Source organism: Fusarium vanettenii (assembly GCF_000151355.1).
Source record: "Fusarium vanettenii 77-13-4 chromosome 4 genomic scaffold NECHAsca_3_chr4_2_0, whole genome shotgun sequence".
NCBI classification, from domain to species: Eukaryota; Fungi; Ascomycota; class Sordariomycetes; order Hypocreales; family Nectriaceae; genus Fusarium; species Fusarium vanettenii.
The window spans coordinates 2059655-2082857 of record NW_003315879.1 but is presented as its reverse complement, the minus strand read 5'-3'; the positions used below and the strand labels follow the sequence as shown (position 1 = coordinate 2082857).

Sequence of the window (23203 nt, the reverse complement as noted above, 5' to 3'; positions counted from 1 at the left end):
AGGCGCTGTTTCAACAAGTGCTAAGTGAGAAAGCTCTTCATTTTTCATTGTCATTCAGGCTATGTCTGTCCCTCTTCCCTGGTGTTAAATACCATCCTGCAAAGCTCGTTGTTGATAACTTAACATTGCAATGCTGACAACACCAATGGCAGGCATGTGTGTGCTACCACAAGAACGCAACGGGGGAACTGACCTACGTATGCCAATGTTTGGTACACAAATCCGCGATGGGCCTTCGTATATAGCACTAAGAATATTGTCTTGCGGAATTCGCATGCCAACGACCATACTGATATTGAACATGAGGCCCCTGGTGCTCCTTGATCTTGTCCAACTTGAACAGCCCGACACAAGGACAGAAGTGATAACCATGACATTGGCCACATCACGCAAACTTGAGAACCGGAAGTAATCGGATATTTCTCTGAGTGTGCCCCATGATAGACATGTTCGACATCTTTCTGTGCAACAACCATTTTAGAGATCGTGGCTTGCAGCTTACGTTCTTTTTCCACAAGCCGTTCTGCCATGTCTTACACTTCTCGGCAGACTATGTATACTTGGCTCTTTATTGCTAATCTCATGTCACTTGGATCAGGATCATTACCAAGTTTCTTCGTGGAAGCTGAAATTGATGACCGCTTCTAATCAGGTTCATCAAGTAACCGAGAGACGCTCATAATACCGACAGCTACCAGAAACGAGACAATCCCTCTTGCACCATAGTCATCATGTAGTTCATTTCCGTTACCTTGGATCGCTGTTGTAACTTTCACGGGGAGCTGAGAGGATCTTTATATGTTGGTGGATGGCTGCTTATTGTTCATTGCTACTATAGGAGGAATATTCGACATAGGGGCAGAGAATTGCACAAGTTGTGCCAAGAAGTTGATAGATAGTCCGCCTGACAAGCATCCATAGTATTCCTCGTATCGGAATAACTCTCGACCAGGTACAATTCGAAACTATCCGAAAAATCCGTCACGGAAAATGCGGCGACCTGTGGTCCTGATGGTCCTTCTCATTCCATCACCTTGAACCCAAAATGTCAAGTTTGATGAGACGCCAGCATCTACAAACCTTGTCAGGGGACTTGACTTTAAGATATTAGATGTTTGAAGAGCAAATTGTCCATCAGTCATCAACAATCGCCTGGTCAACACCCCGCAGGAGCTACAGTCTTATATCAAGGAGAATGGACGTTGATGGTGAGGCGAGTGAGCAGGTTAATAAGCGGAGCAATGTGCAGCAGGATCGCATCTCAAGTCTCCGAGTGGCTCCCGTCGTCTGTTCGTGTTCAGCTGCCCCCTGTCCAGAGGGTCACTGAGGGTCACTGAGGGGCCAGAGGCGCAGAGCCAAGGCAAACAATGGCCAGGAATCATCCATGGCGGATACGACCATGACCCCGGGACCCTTCCTTCTCACGGGCTCGCCGACTGCAGACTGCGCTGCGGCGGTTCTGCCAATTGTTTGTTGGCGGATATCACGGTTTCACCACCAGATGCCACGCCCACCCGTGCGGGCATGGGTCCTGTGTCCAGTCCGAATGATGGCACATTGTCAGGCGCGGATGGCGAGGTTTTTTTTAATGTCGAGTCGGTCAAGATCTTCAATGACGCAAAGAATTGTCCGAAGACGAGAGACGATGGAGGGAAATGGAAGGGGGGGTTCAGGTCTCGAAGCGCCCATGCCATCTAGAGGCTTGTCTCAAGGGGGATGCGCTATCACCGTAGACCATTTTAGCGGGTGACGGTATCTCAACGGCTGCCGAGCTTTGCGACTGACTTCTCGTACGGCAGATCGATCCATGGCCCGCGGGTGGAAAGCTCATGCACGAGATCCAGAAGGTCGAGGATGACAGAAGCAGAACGGGCAAGCCACAGCACGACACGAGATCAACAATACGATGTTTATACAGAAGGATCAGATCCAGTCTCCAGTCCCAGCAGGGGCCGGAGGGCACGGGGGCTCTGTATGCACATCTGCATCCATGCATACAGTACGTATGTATGTACACTGCGTACCGCGCATGCGGTGCGGGCATCTTTTCCACCGAGCGTGATCCACCGACTTACGAATACTCGCAGCTCCCCGTGCTGAATCTCGCGGCTACTGCAGCAGAAAAAAAATCATGGGCCTGGAACCTACCAATGTCGGGTTCCTTGGCGCCTGGAGCGTTGGGCTAAAGTGGAGGGGACCATGCTCCGAGCTTCAGCTGTCCTAGGTTCATCAGCAAGCGCAAGCAGCAGCAGCAGAGTCAGAACAACGTGGGCTCGTCGACGTGGGCGGCTGAAAAGGACAAAAGAAGTTCGATGGGGCAAGGGTACAGTAATTTTACCCCGCGCACCTGGTGATTGGCCGCGGGAGTCGACGAGTCGAGAGACCACTCCGAAAGCATGATGGGTTTCGGCATCATCACGGCCTTCTGTCACGAGCTGTCAGCGAGGTAGCATGCGAAACGGAAAAGGCGCTCTCCGGAGGAGGAGAAAGACCATCCCATCACATCCCATCCCATCCATCTGAGAGGGTCTCAGTCCAAGAAAACCTTGGACCACGCCATGTTGGTTGCTGGGGCCCCTGGCTATCGGCTCAAGAGAGGGTTGAGACCTCAGATCAGAGCAGAGCAGCTTACAGTGCTGCAACTAACCAGTAGCCTCCGAGCAACAAGGCCGCATCCTTGGGTTGGTTCATTCAATTGGCCTCTCCCAATGATCGAGATCTGACACACGTTAGTCCTCGTTTGTGCTGGCTGTCGACGCCGGGCCTTGCCAGGGTTTCCTGTTCTGGGCGGCTCGCTGGGCCAACTTGTTTTGGGGCCCGTCGGCCGCGTGGGGAGCCACTGGCCCGCTGCTCCTCAGGGCGTTAGTGCGGGCTCGTTAGCAGACGGGCTACTGCAATGCACAAAGCTTCCAGGGGTGGCCGGGGGGCCCATCTCCACTGTGACCCGGCGCAGCATTATGACGACGACACCTTCAGTCTGCCCGTGTGTGCTTGTTAGGTGCCTCACACCATCGACTTTTCTCTACTCTTGCATGTTCAGGCTCTTATTTCTTTCTCTTTACCCCATTTTCCTTGGATAAACCCTAGCACCTACACCCCTCGAGGCCGATCAACTCCAAGGCACAAATCACCACCGGTGGTGTTTGCTGTCTCCCCAACCCTCTCCTTCCATCCTCGTCTTTTCTCAGGCTCGGCCTGAATCCGTCTCTCGTTTCTCTCCCGTCGTCAGAAACCACCACAGCCTCCCTCCGTCGTTCCCCGGGGCCACCGGATACTCTATCTAGGCACCTCGTATCGTGAAGCCTCCCGCTGGCGTCTCGAAAGCTTCGTTGCCCGGGCCCCGTATCGCTCACTCATCTCAACTGCTTGCGTTGCTGGGCATCGCTCTGCCCCCCCCAATTCCTCGTGCCTGGCAGCTGTCAGCATGCCTGAGACGTGACCTGGTCCTCACATGCTCCTGGGGCAACTCTTTGGCCTTTAACCTCCAAACGACGTCATCCCCAATCCAATCCAATCCAATATCCGAGTCACATCTATCGCACGCACATCCCGTCAAAGCCATTCCCTTTGCCGCCGATCATTCTTCCCTCGACCTTTACTCAACTCAGCTCGCACCGTAATCTCTGCTTCGTGCAATTCACATCTCGCTCTCGCTCCTCTCCTTGCGTGACTGTGAGTTAGGAATCTCTCTCTCCCCTCGGCCGAGAGACGAGAGCTGCTATTCATAGCTTACGCCCACGCGTCACTCGGCTTTTCTATTGCACGCTTTGGTCCTACCCAACCCAAAAAATTGTTCAACCACGGGCGTTGACACCAGCCAACGCTTCCGCATCCGCGTTCCGCATCCCGCTTCAACGACCACGCACTCACGCATGCGGGGGGGAGTTCTTGGCTTGATTTAACAAACTTCCAAGACATAGTAGCCGAGGACTGAGACAATTTGACGTCTAGGTGACCCTGCCTGTTGCGCAGTCTCCGCGCCGTTCTCATCTTTGCTCCACGGCGTCACGTCTCTTCACACCAGGAGACGCATCCTCATAAGACGTCTTCCCATATCCAATCCAACTTGATCAAGTTCCTGATAGATCCTGTCTTTTTTGGCGGCATGCGAGGCATCCACTGATCCTCAATCTGCTTCTCCATCCTTGCTGATCTGGGAAACCCCAAAGAACTGGGTCTTGACGCAAAACCGCCGACGATCGCGACCTCATCACAATGAACGCCGAAAAGTGGAGGAGGAAGACTCTCCCGACTCTACGCACGACGCCCCCTGTCCCGATCCCTCATAATGAGAAAAAGAAGTCTGAAAATGGCGACGGCAAGAAGCCTCGCGTCTTCTCCAAGGCCCTCCGCTCCCTAAGCAACTCGTCCATGGAGTCCATGTCCCAGAGCCCATCTCGAAACTCGACCTCCAGCCGCCGTCTCCAAAAGAACCACTCCGGTTCCGGATCCATGATCGATAGAATTCACCGCCGAGTCTCGAGCGTGTCGCCTATGAGCGCATCCGCCCCCGAATTCTCGTCAATGCCCCCCGAGGTGCCTTATTCGTCCATGGAGGTTGCCCAATATGGCCCCCTTAAAACCGATGTCACACTCCTCAAGGCACGCGCCGAATACCTTGTTCTCACCGACGCCTGTTTGGTCAAGTTTGGGAGTGCCGAGGCCGCAAGGGCTGTCTTCCCGCAGCTGGATCAGGGGGACGGCATGTTGAAGCCTGGCGGCTCCCCCTATTCTGGCGGCGGTAAGTCCTCAGCAGCAGATGTCCGTATGGAGATTCCTCTACGTTCTATCGTTGCTGTATTTAATGAGGAAGGTTCAAGCCCGCGGTTCGGCATCGAAGTCTGGTGGTTTGCTCAGTGGCCCAAGCTGGCATACTCCAAGACACACCTGTTCTTCATGCTTCCCAAGGACCGTGATGACTGGCTTGCCAGCATTCAGAGGGCCTGCAGGATGAACCTCAGACGATCACCACCTCCATCATTGATCCCCGGCAACCTCAAGGCCAGAATCAATCACATCGTCGAGACCACGGAGCCTGATGCGAACAACAGTCTCTCTAAGATACTGACTTTTCCCGTTGTCAAGCGCACAATTGGGGCACCCCAAAAGACCAACTCGGCCGAGGACTCTCAGCACTTTGTGGACGGTCCCTCGTTTTACATTGTCATCGGACCATGCATGCTGTACTTCCTCGAGGTTCTCAAGGCAGATTATGCAACCACCCCCGGTGACCTGCGTGTGAAGGTTCAGTCCTTTGGCACAGTTTCACTCATCCGCTTCCGAGCATCCGTTGCGTCGCACGAACAGAGATTTGTCATGAGCTTTCGGTAAGACGCTGCATGCCTTGTCCTCGTTAAACCCCTGATGTACTAACGTTGCTCAGACTTCCCCTCGGCCGCGAGAGTAGACTCGAGCTCGCCAGTGTTCATTATCGACGAGTCATTGAGGCCATGACCAAAGTAGACCGGGAACTCAAGCCGATGTGGCCGCAACATCTGCAAAAGGCAATTTTTGACATCAAGGGGCTTCCCCCGCCTCTCTCCTTGACCTCGGGCAACGATTTGGGCGGACTGGAGCGAAGCTTGCACGCATACTGCGCCGCCTTCAAAGTCCAGGTTCCTCGATGGACTATCGAATGGAACACGCCATCTCAACCCGCTTTTCGCTTGTTGCCTTCAAGTGGACAGCCCTACTCTACACTACAGCTACTCGCACTTTTCCGAGCTTTGCGTTACAACAGCTACTTCAAGGAGCTCTCTTTCCGTAATATCGACTTGTCTGGTCTTGCTGGCAAGAAGGATTATTCTCACTTTGGAGATGCCATCGCCTACACGTCCCTAAATGGTACAACTCACTTCTTTTCGCGGCGTGCACAATTAACTAACATGCATAGGAATCAAAATCTCGGAAGAGCACTATGATCTTTTGATGCAAGCGTCCGTCCTTAGTCAGGAGATGCATGCTCTGGCCTTCTCATCTGAGTCTATTCGTAGCATGGACTTGAGAAACATCCTGGGCTCTCAAAGCACGACTCGACGCTCCAAAGATCATGAGGGTGCTCGAAGAGTCAGCTCAGAAGTTCTGCGCCCGATCCTCATGTTGTTGAGGCGCCAGGCTTGCCTCTGTCACAGCATCACCATGGCCGGTAACCTCCTTGCGCCGGCCGATGTTGAGGAGCTATGTTAGTTACTCTTTTTGTTGACTACCCCTGAGTGTTTATTGACCTTTCACTAGCGAATCTCCTCGTCCTCGAAGATATTTACATGAGAAAACTCGATCTGGCAAATTGCGGGCTCGGTGATGAGGGTCTTACAACTCTATGGACTGGTATCGCAGGCCAAGGCACCAGCCTACAGCACATCGACACCTCGGAAAACCAAGGAACTGTCAAATTCGAGATCATTTACGACGCGCTCAGCCAACTCCAGGTCATCAAGAAGCTCAACATTGCCGGAAACACCCGCATCCCGCTAGATGTTCCCTTGTTTGACGAATCGGCCTTGCACACTTGGGCCCTGGAGGAGCTTGACTTGTCTGGTATTGCAGTGAGTATATGTCCCATCTACCAGTTTTAATCAAGACTAACATACCCTAGCTCAATGCTCCAACAGTTGACATCTTGACTGGGTACTTGGCTGCACCTAGTTCGGACAACTTGCGAGTGCTTCGCCTAAGCAAATGCGGCCTAACAGGAGCTCAAATCGCCCAGATATTCTATGCTATGGGCCCTGCCAGACAAATAACCCTTTACATCAATGGCAATCGCCTAGATGAGGGCATTGATGACATGTGCGCAGTCATCACTGAGGGTTTTGGCCCATGGGGTCTATTCATCCAAATGGTAGAGTTCGCTTTGGAGACGAACTATATCAAGCTATTGAAAGCGCTCACGGTCAACACAACGATCGAGTGCCTCAGCCTGGCCGGAACAGCCACCCCCGACTCGGCCAGCGAGACAGCCTGCAAGGCGCTCGCAGACCTCTTCTCCAATAACAACACCATCAGATTCCTCGACCTCTCTGGCTTTGATGCCAAGCTAGACGAAGGTCGCCTTGGTCGACGTTTCTCCAAGGCCTTGAGTGGACTTCGATCAAACACGCGGCTTGAACACCTTCGTGTACGAAGTCAGATGTTGAACGTCAACATTGGTGATCTGGCAGAGGCCATCTCTGCCAACAAGACGCTCCACAGCCTCGACTGTGAGGGCAATGACTTTAATCTCTCTAATTTCAGGCATCTCGTGAAACATCTTAGCGATAGCACGACGATCCGTTATTTCTCGGCATTTTCGGATCGCGATCTCGCCCAGACTATCCAGAAATCGGTCGACAACGCTGTGGCTGCTGCCACTTCCACAGCACGCAGGCAGTCGATGATGTCTAGGCTACGACATGACAAGGTTCCCCCAAGCATCAGTCTCCCTCTTGCGCAGCAGCTGAGGGATGGATGGGAGGACTCGGTACAAACGCAGCAACAGGTTCTGGAAAGGAATCGACTGCTCTTTGAAGCAGGAGAAGATGGCCGAAATGATTCAGGAGAAGGCTTCCTGTTTAGCGACGGCGAAGAAGACTTTTCCAAGGCATTCGGCGGGCTGGCGCTGAAGTCATTCGAGGCCAAGCGGGCACAGACACGTCGCATGTCAAACCCAACCCTGAACCCGAAGAGAGCTAGCACCATATCTCTGGGGGCAACTCGCCTGATTGGATCTTCCTTTGATCCTAGCACCAGAGTATCAAGATCTTGGTCAAGATCTTACTCGATCGTCTCGAGTGAAGGGGGCATGAGTGCCACTGGCGAAAGCCCAAGCACAGGCTCAGCAGTCCCGACACCCCCTGAGGCTGAAAGCCCAGTGGACAAGGAGTATCTGCTGGGCAACCTGGAAGAGACCCCGGCGGCTCCTCTGGGGTCCCCCGACAACGACTACACATTTGCCGATCCCCAGGACGCAGAATTCGGACTGGAGCTCCGAGCTCACCGAAGGTTCTGGAGTGATGAGGCTGGATGCATTGAGGAGGAGGACAATGGGATTCAAGTTGATGAACGGCGTCCATGAAGAATGGATAAATGAAGTAATGGAAACTAACACATGTACGAAGGAGCGGATTTGACCGGCCTTTTGCGATCATTTTTTGGAGTTCTTTTTGTTGTAAGAAATCTGGCAAGCAGCAGGCGTTGAAGGGATCTATTGATTGGATGGGGGTCTGGATTTGCTGCGTATACTCACTCTTGATACCCTTCGCGAGTTTTCACTTAGACAGGTCGACTTCATTGTTTTTAATGAGTAATTGTTATGTACAGTTGTGTAGGGCGTGAAGCATTGTGCTGGTTGTGAGTACCTATGTAAAGTTGGACCCTCATGACTGAGTTGCTTCAAGCAACACCATGTCTTGCCATTCACAACCACTCAACACAGCGTCGTCATGGCACATGAATGTATGCACAATAACACAATAGCCGAGCTTCTCCGTACCACGCCGCAATAACTCGCAGAATGTCCGCCAATCCCTGCCTGGTCCAGGGGAGCCCAAGCTACTCCGTACCTCAAATTGCTCTGGGCCCAAGGCACCACTGAGAAGGCGGCGCTCCACGGGGGTGACTCCACTGGAACCTTTAGCAACCTGCCTGGCCTGGCGAGACGCTAGGTCGTCATCACCAACCAAGCCACGCTCGGGCACTCTCTCGCTCTCACTCTCGTTCTTTCTTTAATCCTCCACCTTCATCATCAAAACTTCCATTATCACCCCCAAGTGGATGCCCTCCATCTGCTCTACGCATGCCATTTGAGGGCTTCCGTCCTTTCGTATTCTAATCTTTGATATTTCTTACCTACACTCTCTATCAGTCTAGTACTCCTGGAGCTTGAACGCTCCATCCGCGACGTCGTCAACCCCCCGATTTAGCGTCTCCCCCTCGAACGAACGAGCTTCATACGTGGTCTTGACAGCGGAGGGTTACCACAACGGCAGCGCTCGCCCGCCATGTACTCCAACTCCAACGCCTTTCTAGGCGGAAATAGCCAGCGACCCGGGCAACAACAACAATATGGTGGAGGATCGTTCGGAAACTTGGGCGCAGGCCAGCAGCAACAGCCCGGCCAGCAACCTGGCCCCTTTGCGCCCCAGCCTACGGGCTTCGGACAGGCTCCTCTGCAACAGCAGTTCACCGGCTTCCCAATGCAGGGTCAGGGACTGCAGCCGACTCAGCCGCTTCAGCAGCAGTTTACCGGCTTTCCGGGACAGCAGCAGCATCCTCAGCAGCAACAGAGCTTCCAGACCGGCGCCCCCCCGATGCCGTCGATCCCGCCGCAGTTTCAGCAGCAGTTTCAACAGCAGCAGCAGCAGCAGCAACCTGGATTGAACCAGCAGACCTCCTTTTCCGCCTCGCCGCAGCCACCCTCTGGCCCTTCTCAACCGCCGCCCCCGCCCATGAAGCCCCAAGCTACTGGGTTCACCGAGATGGCCGCTTCCTTCCAGACCGGCGGCACTGCGAAGCCTAGAGGGCGCCGGGCAGAGAAGCAGCAGCCCAACAAGATCCCCAACATCCGACTTACCTTTATCACGGCGCAGGACCAGGCCAAGTTTGAGACCTTGTTCAAGTCTGCTGTTGGCGAGGGTATGACAATGTCAGGAGAGAAGGCGCGCGACCTACTTATGCGCTCAAGGCTCGACGGCGACTCTCTGTCGCACATCTGGTGAGCATTGGGTTTCTACTTTATATACTGATTTGCGATCTAGCAGTTAAGCTAACCTGTCATAGGACTCTCGCTGACACCACTCGTGCCGGTCAGCTGTACTTTCCCGAATTTGCGCTCGCCATGTACCTATGCAACTTGAAGCTCACTGGCAAGCAACTGCCGCCATCGCTCCCCGAGAATGTCAAGAACGAGGTGTCGAGCATGGTGGATATCATCAGCTTCAGCGTCGCCGACGAGGGAGGCAGCAATACCCCGGATATCAGGACCAATACCGCGACTCCTCCTACGATCCAGCAGCCTCAGCCTCAAGCGTCCAACTCGCAGCTGCTCTCGGCTCAGATGACGGGTTTCCCTGGACAACAGACAGGATTCGGGCAACAAGGCGTCCAGTCTCAGCCGACTGGCTTCGCGGGCATGCAGAACAACCCTCAAGCTACTGGATACAGCGGCCCTCGGCCTCCAATGCCCCCCATGCCTACGGGTTTTGGACAATCGCTTTCGCCTGCTGGAGCTGGTGGCATGGCTGCCCCCTTGAACGCCCAACCCACGGGTCGCCCGGGTCAATGGGGTCTGGTTAACGCTCCTTCGACCGGTCTCCCCAATATCGATGCTCTGCAGGCTCGTATGATGCCCCAGCAGGGCCGAGAGGGTGGTAACTTCACCACCCAAGGCCTTCAAGGGAATGCCGTCATCCCTTGGGCAATTACCAAGGAGGAGAAGACTCGTTACGATTCCCTCTTTAAGGCTTGGGATGGCCTCGGCAAGGGTTACATCGGTGGCGACCAAGCCATTGAGATCTTTGGCCAGAGTGGACTTGAGAAGCCCGACCTAGAAAGAGTCTGGACGCTGGCAGATCATGGTAACAAGGGCCGTCTTGACCTCGACGAGTTTGCTGTTGCCATGCATTTGATCTACAGAAAGCTCAATGGATACCCCCTGCCCAACAATCTTCCTCCGGAGCTCGTGCCTCCTTCGACACGCAACTTCAGCCAGTCGATTGGCACTCTCAAGTCAATGCTTCACGACGAATCTGAGTTCCGCACCAAGTCTGGTGCTGCTTTGCTGCCTCAGAAGACGGGTGTGAGCTACATGAAGAACCGCTCGTTCAGGGGTGCTCCTGCTGGAGCTGTTGCAGGCCGAAAGGATGCCACTGTCTTCAAGAACGAAGATGAGAAGTTTGGATACAGATCTAGTGCTCGTCGTAGGGTTGGCAACAACTCTCCCCGGCCTGACTCCCCAGCATCTGTTGCTTCCAGCGATGATCTAACCTTGGACCAGCTGAGGAAGAAGATCAAGGAGAAGGAGGTCCTTTTGGATGCTATGGATTTCGCTGATGAGAAGAACCATGAGGAGGATGACATTCTCGACCGGCGAGATCGACGTGAGGCGGAGGAGCTGTATCGTCGCATCCGTCGCATTCAAGATGACATTGACTCTCATCCTGATGCTGCTCTTATCAGTGGAGACTCCGATGCGGAGAGAAGAGCTCTCAAGCGCCAACTTCAGAACCTTACAGACAAGGTTCCAGAGCTTGCCTCTCAGGTACGAAGAACCGAGAAGGCCATCATGGAGGCCAGGCTCGAGCTGTTCCGCATCAAGGACGCCAAGGCTCATCCCGGCAGTGGTACTCCCATTGTAGGCACTGGACCTGGCGGCACTGTGACTGAGTCGGATCGACTCAAGGCCAGGGCCAAGGCCATGATGCAGCAGCGAACTGCCGCCTTGACCGGAAAGAAGATTGATGTTGGCACTGAGGATCTCGATGCGCCCAAGCGACTCGAGGAGGAGAACATCAAGGTCAAGAACGAAAAGGAGAGTAACGAGCGCATGGTTCGTGATGTCGAGGAAAGCGTTCGAGACTTTGCCCGAGGTATTGAGGACAGCCTCAAGGAGGGTGGCCGTGATAGCACAAGCGAGCATGAGAAGCGCCGATGGGAGGACGCTCTCGGTGTCGAGGATGAGGTCCGTGACTTTATCTTTGATCTCCAGCGTGAGAGCCGAGCTTCTCGAACCCGCGCTCAAGACAAGCGACCCGCCCGGAGCGCAGCCGCCGAGGAGGTTCGCCCGGAGCGTGTTGCCAGTCCCCGGATCGAAAGCCCCGTGTCCACCTCTCGCACGGCTACACCCTCTGGAGGATCCTACTCGGCTTATAAGACTCCTGAGGAGCGCGCTGCTTTCATCAAGCAACAGGCTGAGCAGCGTATGGCTGAGCGCCTGGCTGCCCTTGGCATCAAGGCCCCTACTAAGTCAGGCGAGACAGCCGCTCAACGTATGGAGCGTGAGAGAGCTGAGCGAGCCGCGAAGCTTCGCCAGGCTGAGGAGGATGATGCTCGTCGAGAGGCTGAGCGACAAGCCCGTCTCGCGGAAGAGCAGGGTATCCCACCACCCGCCCCTGAGCAGCCCAAGTCAGAGGCCAAGAAGCCCCCGCCTCCACCCACTCGACATCGTGGCAAGCCTGAGGCAGATTTCGACGCCGCAAAGAAAGCTGAGGAGGAAGCTGCTGCTGCTGCGAAGCAGGCCGAGGAAGAGAGGCTCGCTCAGGAGCATGAGCAACAACAGCGTGAAACGCAAAAGATGGAGTATGTATCACCCACCTCTTACACAACTACGATAAAACATTGGCTAACACCTTGAAGGGAAGCAGCAAAGGCACAGGAAGATGACCTTGCTCGTGAGCGAGAGGCTGCCGACGCTCGTCTCAAGGCCCTCGAGGAACAAGTGAGACAGGGCAAGCTGCGCAAGGAGGAAGAGAAGAAGCGAAAGAAGGCCGCTCTCGCTGAAGCCAAGGAGAAGGAGGCCAAGCTTGCCGCGCGACGAGCCGAGATTGAGGCTGCTCGCCAGCGTGAGCTTGAGCTCCAACGTCAACTTGAGGCTATGGATGACGACAGCTCTTCATCAGATGATGACGATGGTCCTCAACAGATCACCCCTCAGGCCTCGACACCCACGATGGCCGGCAGCCAGTTGGCCAGCCAAGAATTAGAGAGGAAGCCATCGCCTCCTCCAGCTGCGGCTGCTGTCTCCCCCCCTCCGGCGGTTATCACATCACCACCCGCTGAGAGTGAGAGCAAGAATCCATTCTTCCGGATGATGTCTCAGTCGAACGAGCATGCGGCTGCTGCCCCAGCTGCTGCTCCTCCGGCGCCTCCCGCTCCTGCTGCGCCTACGCCTGATGTCTCTACGAACCCCTTCCACCGCATCACTCAGAACCAGGAGACCAAGGCTCCGGCTGCACCTGCGGCTCCCGTCTCGCGCCGTCGTGCGGACACGGATGACTGGGGCTCCGACAAGGACGATGACTCTGACGACTCTGACGATGACCGTCCCGGCGGCGGAAACGCGGCACAGCTGGCATCGATCCTGTTCGGCACCATGGCGCCTCCTCGCCCTCTGTCGGCAGCCGGCAGGGACTCGACAACGGCTAGCCCGGCTCCCCCAAGTGTCAACTCCCCCATATCTCCTCCCCCGGCACCGCCGTTGCCTACTGCTGCTGCACCACCACCTCCTCCGCCCATGCCTGAGGGTGGCGTCCCAATTGCGCCGCCGCCCCCTCCTCCTCCTATGCCCGGATCCGATGCACCTTCGGCTCCTCCACCACCCCCTCCGATGCCATCCGTCGGAGCGCCTCCCCCTCCCCCGATGCCTGCTGGTGGAGCCCCACCTCCGCCGCCGCCGCCGCCGCCCCCTGGAGATGCGCCAGCACCTCCTTCCGGGGGAGGCCGACCCGCTGGTTTCCTGAGCGAGATTCAGCTGGGCAGGTCGCTCAAGAAGACAACAACCAGGGACAAGAGTCAAGCGGCGGTGGCTGGGCGAGTTTTGGACTAATAGGATTGTGTGCGTAGGTAGATAGGAGAGGGGACTCGGGAGAGGTGCAACGTTGAGCAAAGGGATGTAGAGGCAGGATGTAGTGCAGTGGAACGCGGGCAATGGTGACCCCAGCGGTTTCAATATGTAATTGTGAATATCTATTTGACTAGGAATGGGTTTTGACTTGAGTGATGTCTGTCCCACGTGGGGCGAACGTTGCGAGCGTTCGCTGTTGTACTCTGTGATAAAGCAGCCAGCCGGGTTCACGATGGCCTCGGCCGGCATTCAGTAGTCAAGGTGGTCCCTTCCGACAGAGATCGGTTACGGTACCTCGGTGACCTGGAACAGGCGGTGCCACGCGGGCGTTTTCTTGTCATAGCTGGGGAGGTCTCAGCCATGACCCAGCCACTGCATCGATTCACGTTGTTGAAAGACGGGGACGAATGTCTTGGATGTGGAAGCTCAGGTGTCTGTGCTGTGGGGGCCGATGACAAGCGTGTGAGAAGGGATCAGGTCAGTGTGAGTCTGGAGAGCCCATGGTGGTTCTGCACAATCCCTCAGTGTGGTAGTGCAAGTGGACGTGTCAATTAGTATGAAACATGCAAGAAGTAGAGGTTCGTGATGCATGGAAGCGAGGTGCGAGTAGAGTGAGCAGCAGGCAGGGATGTAGAGGAGAGCCAGGGTTGGGTTGTGAGTGCTCACGGCTACCTCATTCCTAACGGCCGATGGTGCCTTGGAAGGCCCATCATACCGGTCAGTAGTGAGTGAGATAGGTAGCCTAGAGAACGCTATGGGATGCGGAGACGGGACCGAGGCCGAGGCCGAGGAAGACTCGACTTGTCAAGTCGAGGGCGACGTTGGACCGGACTAGAGTAAAGGCAGGGATGATGACAAGCAGACTCAGCTGGAGGAGGTCGACGGCGGGAGTTTAGACAGTAGTGCTAGTGTTAGAATACGGAGTATAGCTCCATGAATGTATACGGAACTTCCGATATATCTGCAGGGATAAATTACCTATATCGGAAGCTTCCACGATAGGTTGGTCTACAAGGCGGGTCTCACGGGGCAGATGCAAGCTGACTCAAGGGGGGGTCATTCATTTACAGCAAGGAATATTCATGAAAAAATGAAAAAAAAGCAAGGCAGAAAAAAGAAGGAAACAAAATGAATGATTCTCTATCATTAATGGCGAGAAGCTCAGATCAGATTGTGTGAGGAGGGGATGGCCTTAGCTCGGAGCTAGATGAGTTGTCAAGGACCGTGAATCTCGCCAAAGAAGGAAATCCTGGTTCCACGGCAAGATTGGCATCTCATGCAGGCATCGGCAGATGAGGGCTGACTCTTTCCATTTGGATTCCTTTACAGAGTAAGAGAAAAGGAAGAATGAAAATCATTTACAACGGGCCTATCCCATCCCATGGGGCGGGAGGGACCCGGTATGCCGGGGGAGGGGGCTCTGCCAACGGGCGAATGGCCTCGAGGAGCGTGTTCGGTGTGGACACCAATTTAGATTTGGTGAAGCACGGGATCGCCTCCAAGGCAGGGGCTGGGCCGGGTTGGCTTTTTGCTTGGTTTGTCTTGGCTGTATTGAATTGAATTGGTTTGCCCAACGGCTGGGCTGTCATGATGTCACGGCATGGCATGGCATGGCATGGGCATCAGTCGAGGCGAGAAGAGAAAGGCATATAAGAAAGGGGGAACGGATGGGAAAGGGGTGAAGAGGGGGGCGTGTTGACGAGAAGGATGAGCGGTCAAATGCATGCATTACTTGGTTAAACAGATGGAACTCGGCTCAGGGTCCGTTGATAGATAGAGGATAAAAAAAAGAGTCAGGTGAAGGAACAAGTCAGAGGGCGGTCGCATTTTGGGTTATCCCATCATTCCTCTCAAGTGTACATCTTGCCTGAAACGGCAATGTGTAAATAATCGGGGTCGAGTCAATTGGAGTAAGAGACGCGTCTTATTTGACGCGTCGGAACCCAACTTTGATGCCTACATCCCCGATGACATGACACGAACACCACCACCACCACATGGCTTGCAGCTGATGTGATGGATGGATAGACACATATAGCTCATCATGACGAGCGAATAGCACCCGGATGTGCCCCCTCTTCTCCGAGGCCAGGCATGGAACATCCAGGCTTGGAGGGGGACCGGTCTCCAACCAAGGAGGTATCTCCGGAACGTGAACAAACCGAACAGACAAACGGCATTGTCGTGCCATTGACAAACCATTCCACCACTTTTTACTCTGACAGCTGAAACTGTCGGTCTCGTGGTTCCAACTACCGCCCCCTGGTCAAAGACGAGAGGTTGGGTTGCGGCACTTGCAGAGGGAGAACAAGAATGAACCGTAACAAACTTTGGGAGCCAAGCAAGGCAGCTAGTGGGAGAGGCTGTGTAAAAATAGGTCCAAACGTTTCGTCATCAGCCCAAAAGCCGGACTTTTTTTATTTTTCTTTCTCTTTTAATGAGAGTCCTTGAGCTTAAACTTGAGTCGCCGGGTTCATTACGGCAGAGCGGGACAAAGATCCATGCCAGCTGCTCCGTTTTGCCGAGATACAGACGGTGACTCCGGGCAGCTGAAGTGAGGCTGGGGGGGAATATGCAGATGATGATGTTGAACCAGATTTTGGTTCTTTTTCGTGAATACCTTGACCTTGCTTAACTCAAACTCAAGCGGCCATACTCTATACTCTCTAGATAGGACAACCATCAAAGAATCTGATCTGATGCTTCCAACTCTTCCTCCTGCTTGATCTCATGGAGGGATGCCAAACGACCCCCACCTGCCGAAACGGGCCTGGGCGTTTCTCCACAGATAGACCCGACACTCGTTAGAAGCCTCCATCTCAGCTCTGCCTTGATGGCTTGGCCTCGGCCTTTGTTCTCCCCTTGCCTCGACCAGGGCGGACGTCCCATGTTTACCTCTAATTGAGCCTGAAGATACGCCACAGGGTCCCCTCTCTTTCTCCTTACTCCCAAGAAGCAAACCCAATGGGACAATAAAGGTTGAACTACTGCAAGGGGAAGCTTGTGATGTCGAACTCGGGCCTCACTCTGGTTTCAAAGCTTTGTTCTAAATTAAAAGACATCATGATCTGTCAATGACGATGATCAAACTGCCGGCCCGGGCTCTCCTCAAGGCCGACCTCGGTCGGTCACGATGTTCCAGACGCCGCAATTCAACTCTGAGAAACTCAGCCCAGGCACCACCACCACCACCACCAAACTTCAGACCCTGGGGATTGGCGGTGAATGATTGGCTAGGGAGAGTTCCAATCCAAACAAGAAAAGTGTCAGAAGACGCGTCTGGCCCCGACCGAGACGCGTCCACCTCCTCCTCCTCCTCCCTCCTTCCCCGCTGCAGCTAAGCTCTCAGCTAGCATGCTATAGCACCATCGTCCATCAAGAGGCCATTCCCAGATGCCACCCACACTTTTCTCACCCATGCGCCCGTAGGCCGCCGTTCACCGGAGGCGAAGGACACCCTCCGAAGCAGACAAGCAAAGTCAAATCAAAACGGTCGGCCTCTTTTCTCTCTCTCCCTTGACTGACCCCTCTTGGCATTCCTCCCTGAACCACGGACAACCCCCCAATCACACGGCGCCTCTCTGCGACCCTAGGCGGAACCACCAGGCCGCAGCGTGTTGCAGTTGTCTTCCGCCCTTGCCTTGCTGGGGAGCATGTGCGTGTGAGACGGGGGGAGAGGCAGAAGGATGGACAAGCATGAGGGAAACGGTGAAGCGAGACATGGGTTACAAGTGGTGCAGAAAACGGAGGTCCACGAGTTGGGGGAGGCGTTCTCTGTTCTCTGCCAAGAGCCAACAGCTTGATCGATTCGGTGGAGTGGAGAGTGGTCAGCACCCGAGACGGTGTCTTCTATCGAAATGTGGCTGGCTGTGCTTGACGAGAATAGCAGTATGGCGTTCTTGCACAGATTATGCCATCTTTTGCTTCTTTTCCCTTTCAATCTTGTGTTGCCGCCCAGCTTCCAGAGGCGAGACAAAGAAGTAGTGTCTCCCAACGGTTATTGATATGGAGGCACAGGCCAAAAGATGATGCTATAGACATTATGACCTGTGTGTCGTCGCATTTGTGAACCACACACACTTCAACTCTGACGGTCAGATCTTGGGGGTCTCAGCCCATCCAAAGGTGCGAGGTCCGAACTCCGAAACCTCAAAAGCCCAGACAGGCACGGCGGCGTTTCGACTGGTTGGTTGCAAAAAAAAAGGAAGCACATCTTTTTTTGAGTTTCGTCCTCTGCAACTTGGTTCCCCTCTTCTAACCGGGAGCATATCATCCCACAATTGGCCTTCCGCATCCTGCATCCATGGCCCGCCCGTGATCTGCCTTGCTCTCGCATGGTTCTGGCGCCACTCTCGGGCCCTCTGAAAGGCCCCAACAAGAGAGAAACTGACGGGACGGAGAGCACGGAACGTCTGGGAAAAAAAGAGACCGCCCGGCTTTTACAGCGAGTGGACGTCGAAGATCGAGATCTGACCCATCATCCCCCTCTCTCTCCACCACAGGAAGCCAGGTTTCGGCCAACGACGCCTATCATCCATGAACATCATCTGCTTCTTCTACCCTCTGTCTGCCGTCCACGATTGTAAAATCATTTGGTCTCTAAAGAGGTCGCATAGCACTAAAACGAGAACATTCTCTTTCTTTCTAATCTTGTACAAAGAGAAAGAAAAACACATGATGCATTCCGGCGGCCAGCAGACGCGACCCCGTTTCGCCTTGATCGTAGTCCTCGACACTTCCTTTGTCCAGACAAGAAATCCATCCAATCCCCGTTGCTGTTCCTCTCTCTCTCCAAATCCAATCAGAGGCTACGCGCGCGTCGAAGCCGAGACGAGACGTGCTATGGACCCTTTTGGCTGGCTGATGATGTATGATGGATGCATAAACCTAGCTGGGCTCTAGCTACTTTTTACGGCAGTAAAAATCGAGGATGGATCCATACATTGCATTCACGCTCTCTCATACTTGCACTCGCACACACACACACACACACACGCATCGTGACCCCTGCAATCGCGGCGCACGTACCGCACGCCCCTAGTAACTTTTTTTTTTACCCTTCTCTGCCTATCCCCATCCTATCCTTATCCTATCCCCACACCTTTTCTCTCTCTCGCGTCGCTTGGTCTCTCTCTCTTCCGTCCTCTCCCATCCCCATCACGATCACGCTCTTCTTCGTCTCTCCCTTTGGTCGGTCAGTCAGTCGGCGGCGCAAAATCCCCCCCATTCCCGAAACACCCACGCCCCCCATCTTGCACACGCCCTATCATTAGCTGCCCGTGTAAAGCTACCAGTAAACCAGCTCTCTCTGCCGGTTCCTGTTCTTCTTCCTGTTCCCTCTCCTCCCCTCATCATTCTCGATAAACCTGAGGAACGAACGGGTGCATCTTCAACCACCTCCAGGCAGACTCATCAGATTCCCCCGGTTTCGCGCCCGTCGTCGCCGCCGCCGCCGATTGATTGTCGCGCCCATTGCCTACCCAGTAAATCTCCGTGCCGCCTCTCACTCGCTCATCAACTCGTGTCGTGTCAGCCCGGACACCTCCCACCCAATCCCCGGCACTGCGCTCATCATCCTCCCTGCGCCGAGCTCCACCTGGGGCCTCTTGCACGGCGGCCAAGCAGAGACAGAAGAGCCAAAGAGAGAGAGGACCACTCACCTCACCACCCACAGCCGGCCCAGGCCTGCCTGTCTTTCCGTCTCCAGCAGGCCTTTCTCTCTGGTCCTTGGCTGAATCATTCAGCAACCGCCGCTTTCCACACCTCACATTCTCTCATTCTCACTCACTCTCTCCACGTTCTCTTCCTCTCTCACTCTCTCTCCTTCAATCGATATCCATCTCGCCTCTGATCATCAGGGTTACTATATTCATCCGCCAGTCAGATCGCACAGGCTCTGCTCTCATCTCGCCCATCTGCCGTGCATAACTCTCGCGTGTACCTAAGCATCCCCATCCATCCAGCTTCTTCTCCCGCTCTTTTCCCTCTCTCTACTTCGACCGCATCTTTCCCCTCTCCTCAACCAAACATCTCTCGGTCCAGTCCGACTCGTACCCGACCAGATCTTCGCGACATCCCCTACTATAGTCAAACTCAACCCCAGTATCATCCGTCTGTTTCGGCGCGACTCTTGCCCACCGCTGCTTCGACCGCCTACTGCATTTGCTTCTTCCTCCGTCTCGCCTAAGACGCCATTGGGAGCAAAGGCAGATGACCCCAGATACCGGCAGCTTGTCCTATTGAACGCCTCAAGCAAAGGTCACGGCAGCCCTGTCATCGACCGCCCCACAACTCATTAACAGATTACACGGTCCATCCAAGTGAGTCTCGAGCCCTTTTTCTCCTTCTCCTCCTTGCCGTCATGCACTCTCGTCCCATCAGGCTCTGCCGGTGTCCACCTCTTACATCCCGTTTACGACGTTATCTACTCTCCATCCCCTGGCTTGCTTGCTCTGCACTACCCGTCCCCGGTGTCGACTGACTAACCTCCGGCAAAAGTCACAGACCGCAATCCTCGTCTTCTCGCAATTGAACCGACCTCGAGCTTCCCGTCAAGGCCACAATGGCCAAGCACACGCGTTTTTCGGCTTTGGACGAGCCAGTAGACATCTTCCAGGACGAGATCTTCGAGAGCGCCGCCCCTATGACCAGTCACGCTCCCATGCCCTCAGTCACAAAACCCAACCGACGACCCCTGACGAGCTCGAGCTCCAACGTCGTCTTCAACCAATCCGCCACATATTCGACCTTCAAGACAAGGCCGTCTTCCTCGTCACACATTCCCCTGAATTCGTCGCTCGGGAACAAGTTGAACATGGTGCCCATGGCTCCTCCAACAACCAGAGGCCACAGCGCCAACATGCCTCAAAAGGGGCCCTACCTATCAGAATTCAAGACGGGCCCTCAAAAGCCATCCATTGATATCAGCTTCGACTACGGAAAGGAGAACATTCGCCCTCAGCTCTTCCCGGCACCCCCCGCCGTCAACCTCCACGCCGAAACCTACTACCGCAAGCCCAACGGCAAGCGAGCGCTCATGGATGCTGCTCCCATCAAGGACTCAAGACCAGCAAAGAAGATCAAGACTGAGCCGACCGCCGCAGTCATTCCTCCTCCCGACGCCTTCCCACCCATCATCGATGACGGCAACAAGCCTCCTCACAGCTACGCCCAACTGATTGGAATGGCCATTCTCCGATCTCCTAAGAAACGACTCACACTTGCCCAGATTTACAAGTGGATCAGCGACAACTACTCCTTTTACAGTCCTTCCGATGCCGGTTGGCAGAATAGCATCCGCCATAACCTCAGCCTCCACAAGAACTTCAACAAGATCGAGAGACCCAAGGACGACCCCGGCAAGGGCAACTACTGGGCCATCGAACCCGGCACCGAGTCCCAGTTCCTGAAGGAAAAGACTACGCGCAAATCTGCATCCGCCTCGGAGAATCTGCCTGTCATGTCAACTCGGCTAGAGCCCTCGCGTTCGACTCGTGCCCCGATTCAGGAGCCGACTCTCCCTCCGCCTGTTCCCGTCAGCCAGGCTACTCTCCCGCCCCTTCCCACTTCTCAAGCCACCATGTCGATGCCTCCGGAGTTGTCTTCGGATGCAACCATCCCGGTCTCTGATAACATTGGTCCCGAAGATGCCGCAGACAAGGCCGATCACGATGCTCCTCACGACTCCTCCCTCTACTCACCTCTTCCCGCTGCCATGCACTCGTCACCTCCCGTCTCTCGGCACATGGAGCCCCGAAGCAACACTCCACCTCCTATCGCTCGCAACCCCGCCTCTTCCATCTCACGATCTCGCAGGCGCAAGTTTGCGTCCATGGATGACAGTGGATACATCTCTTCTCTTGATTCATCCGTTGTCCGACCCAACCAGAAGGGTTACCTGCTGACCTCAGAGGCCGACCGCCCCAGGATGAAGGTTCGAGGCCGTGCCGAGGAGGAGATTGCCCGTCTGCGAGGATCCTCTCCCTTCAGCCCGACCAAGTCACGCTTCTGCCCTCCCGTTTCGTCCTCTCCGCTACGACTTCACGATAATCAGATGCTTCCCCCGCTCACACCTATCATCAAGATCAAGCCTCCTGTTCGACCACCTCCATCGGTCTCTCCCAACACCAACCTTCGACTTCACCGTGACAAGGTCCAAAGCATTCTCCAGTCGCCTATTCGCCGGGTTAATGGCCTCGGTGATATTGCACCATGGAGTCCCGCCTTCAACCTCGATGACCCCGTCTACAGCTTCGACTGCGATGTCGTGAACTCGGCCGACTTTGAGATCTTCCACGGACTGCCAACCCTCGAGGGAGATGCCTTTGCTGGCATCAGCTCAGCCGAAGCTGGATCCCCTGTCAAGCGTTCTGTCAAGCGTAATCGGCTGGATCGATCTGTCTCTACATCCGCCCTGGGTGAGATCACAAACTCTGCCATCAAAAAGCCCATCGCTTCCGCCCCCCTGCTCAAGGCTCCCGAGCCATCTGCTGCTTATGACAGCCCCAGCAAGAGCTTTGAAGGCCTCAGCTCGCCATCTAGGATGTTCCAGCAATCCCCCATCAGGAACCAGTCCCCTTCCAAGTTTGCCAGCCTGCCAGATCTCCCTGCCGACTGTGACTGGCCCTCGATGATGATGGATCCTGTTGGCTTCATGAACCACAGTACACCGGATGTCGCAAACTTTTCGAACCTAGACATCTTCAAGGGATTCGAGAAGATTGGCTCCGGATCACAAAACACCTCGAACGACAACGACAACTCTACCAACTCCAACTCGGCCAACCCCAGAGGCAGCAAGCCCGGGCTGGGTCGGAGTTATTCTACTGCATTTTAAGACGCATACAACTACCCACCTACCCACCAGAAAATGAAGCGGCGGAGACGACAAACAACACAAAGCGTAATGATGAGATTAATGACTTGACGAAAAGAAGAAGAAAACTTCCAATTTCCTCCTCGAGAGACGGCCATGTCTGTGCTCCATTGTGGCTTGGACACGTTTGGATTTGTCCGGTATGGACTAGAACAGGGAGGCTCGGTGCTTGCCGGGCTCTCAGAAAGGCTTCGCGGCTGGCAGTTGACGACGATAATGACTTTCGGGCGCGGAGGAAAGAGAGAGCTCGTGTGAGGCTCGGGACACCACTGGATGACGATTGATTGATTGATTGGTTGATTTGGCATGTGCGTTTGGTTTTGGTTGCGTTGATGCTCTACCCTCTTTGATTTTTAACTCAACTTGCATGTTGCGTGTTTTCTTGGTTGCTCGGAGTTTGGATGGCCCCCGTGTGGCTCTGGAAGAATTGTGTACTCTACACCCTGCGTATGTTTGCGTGTATCCCTTTGTTACTAGGTTCGGAGAGAAGCTACCCGAGGCCAGCGTTATAACTACTATCCTTTTAACATGATGAATCATTTCTTTTTCTAGCTTACTATGCTTCTTAATTCAAATGTCCACATGCTTGTGCCAATGGTTGTGCCAATACTCGTAAAGCCTTGGTTTGGGTTCTAGATCACAACTACGTGTTGGCTGACTCGAGCGTCTGAGACTGTGGTCTCAGCCTCGTTGCCGGCGGCAGGTTTGTCGGGAATCGTGAGTGTTGACCATCATGTGCTAGGCGGCTGAGTCGTGCGTGGCAACGGGGTATCTATTGTGTGTCTTGTACC

At 54.6% G+C, this 23203-nt stretch overlaps 3 protein-coding genes across 3 annotated transcripts; all 3 read left to right on the top strand.

The window, feature by feature from the left end:
• Positions 1 to 4215: 4215 nt before the first annotated feature.
• On the top strand, positions 4216 to 8297 carry NECHADRAFT_68500 (uncharacterized protein; the record flags this gene model as incomplete). Its single annotated transcript, XM_003052168.1, has 5 exons — positions 4216 to 5327; positions 5384 to 5844; positions 5894 to 6181; positions 6235 to 6545; positions 6596 to 8297. 5 exons carry the CDS (start codon positions 4216 to 4218, stop codon positions 8051 to 8053), a joined length of 3630 nt encoding a protein of 1209 aa, XP_003052214.1. The 3' UTR covers positions 8054 to 8297.
• Positions 8298 to 8773: 476 nt separating this feature from the next.
• NECHADRAFT_100132 (uncharacterized protein) lies at positions 8774 to 13674 on the top strand. Its single transcript, XM_003052167.1, has 3 exons — positions 8774 to 9691; positions 9757 to 12273; positions 12331 to 13674. The coding sequence occupies exons 1-3, from the start codon at positions 8979 to 8981 to the stop codon at positions 13517 to 13519; spliced, it is 4419 nt and encodes a 1472-aa protein (XP_003052213.1). The 5' UTR covers positions 8774 to 8978; the 3' UTR covers positions 13520 to 13674.
• Positions 13675 to 20099: 6425 nt separating this feature from the next.
• NECHADRAFT_104145 (uncharacterized protein) lies at positions 20100 to 22964 on the top strand (the record flags this gene model as incomplete). The annotated part of the gene is made up of 1 exon (XM_003052166.1): positions 20100 to 22964. The coding sequence occupies one exon, from the start codon at positions 20100 to 20102 to the stop codon at positions 22371 to 22373; it is 2274 nt and encodes a 757-aa protein (XP_003052212.1). The 3' UTR covers positions 22374 to 22964.
• Positions 22965 to 23203: the final 239 nt, after the last annotated feature.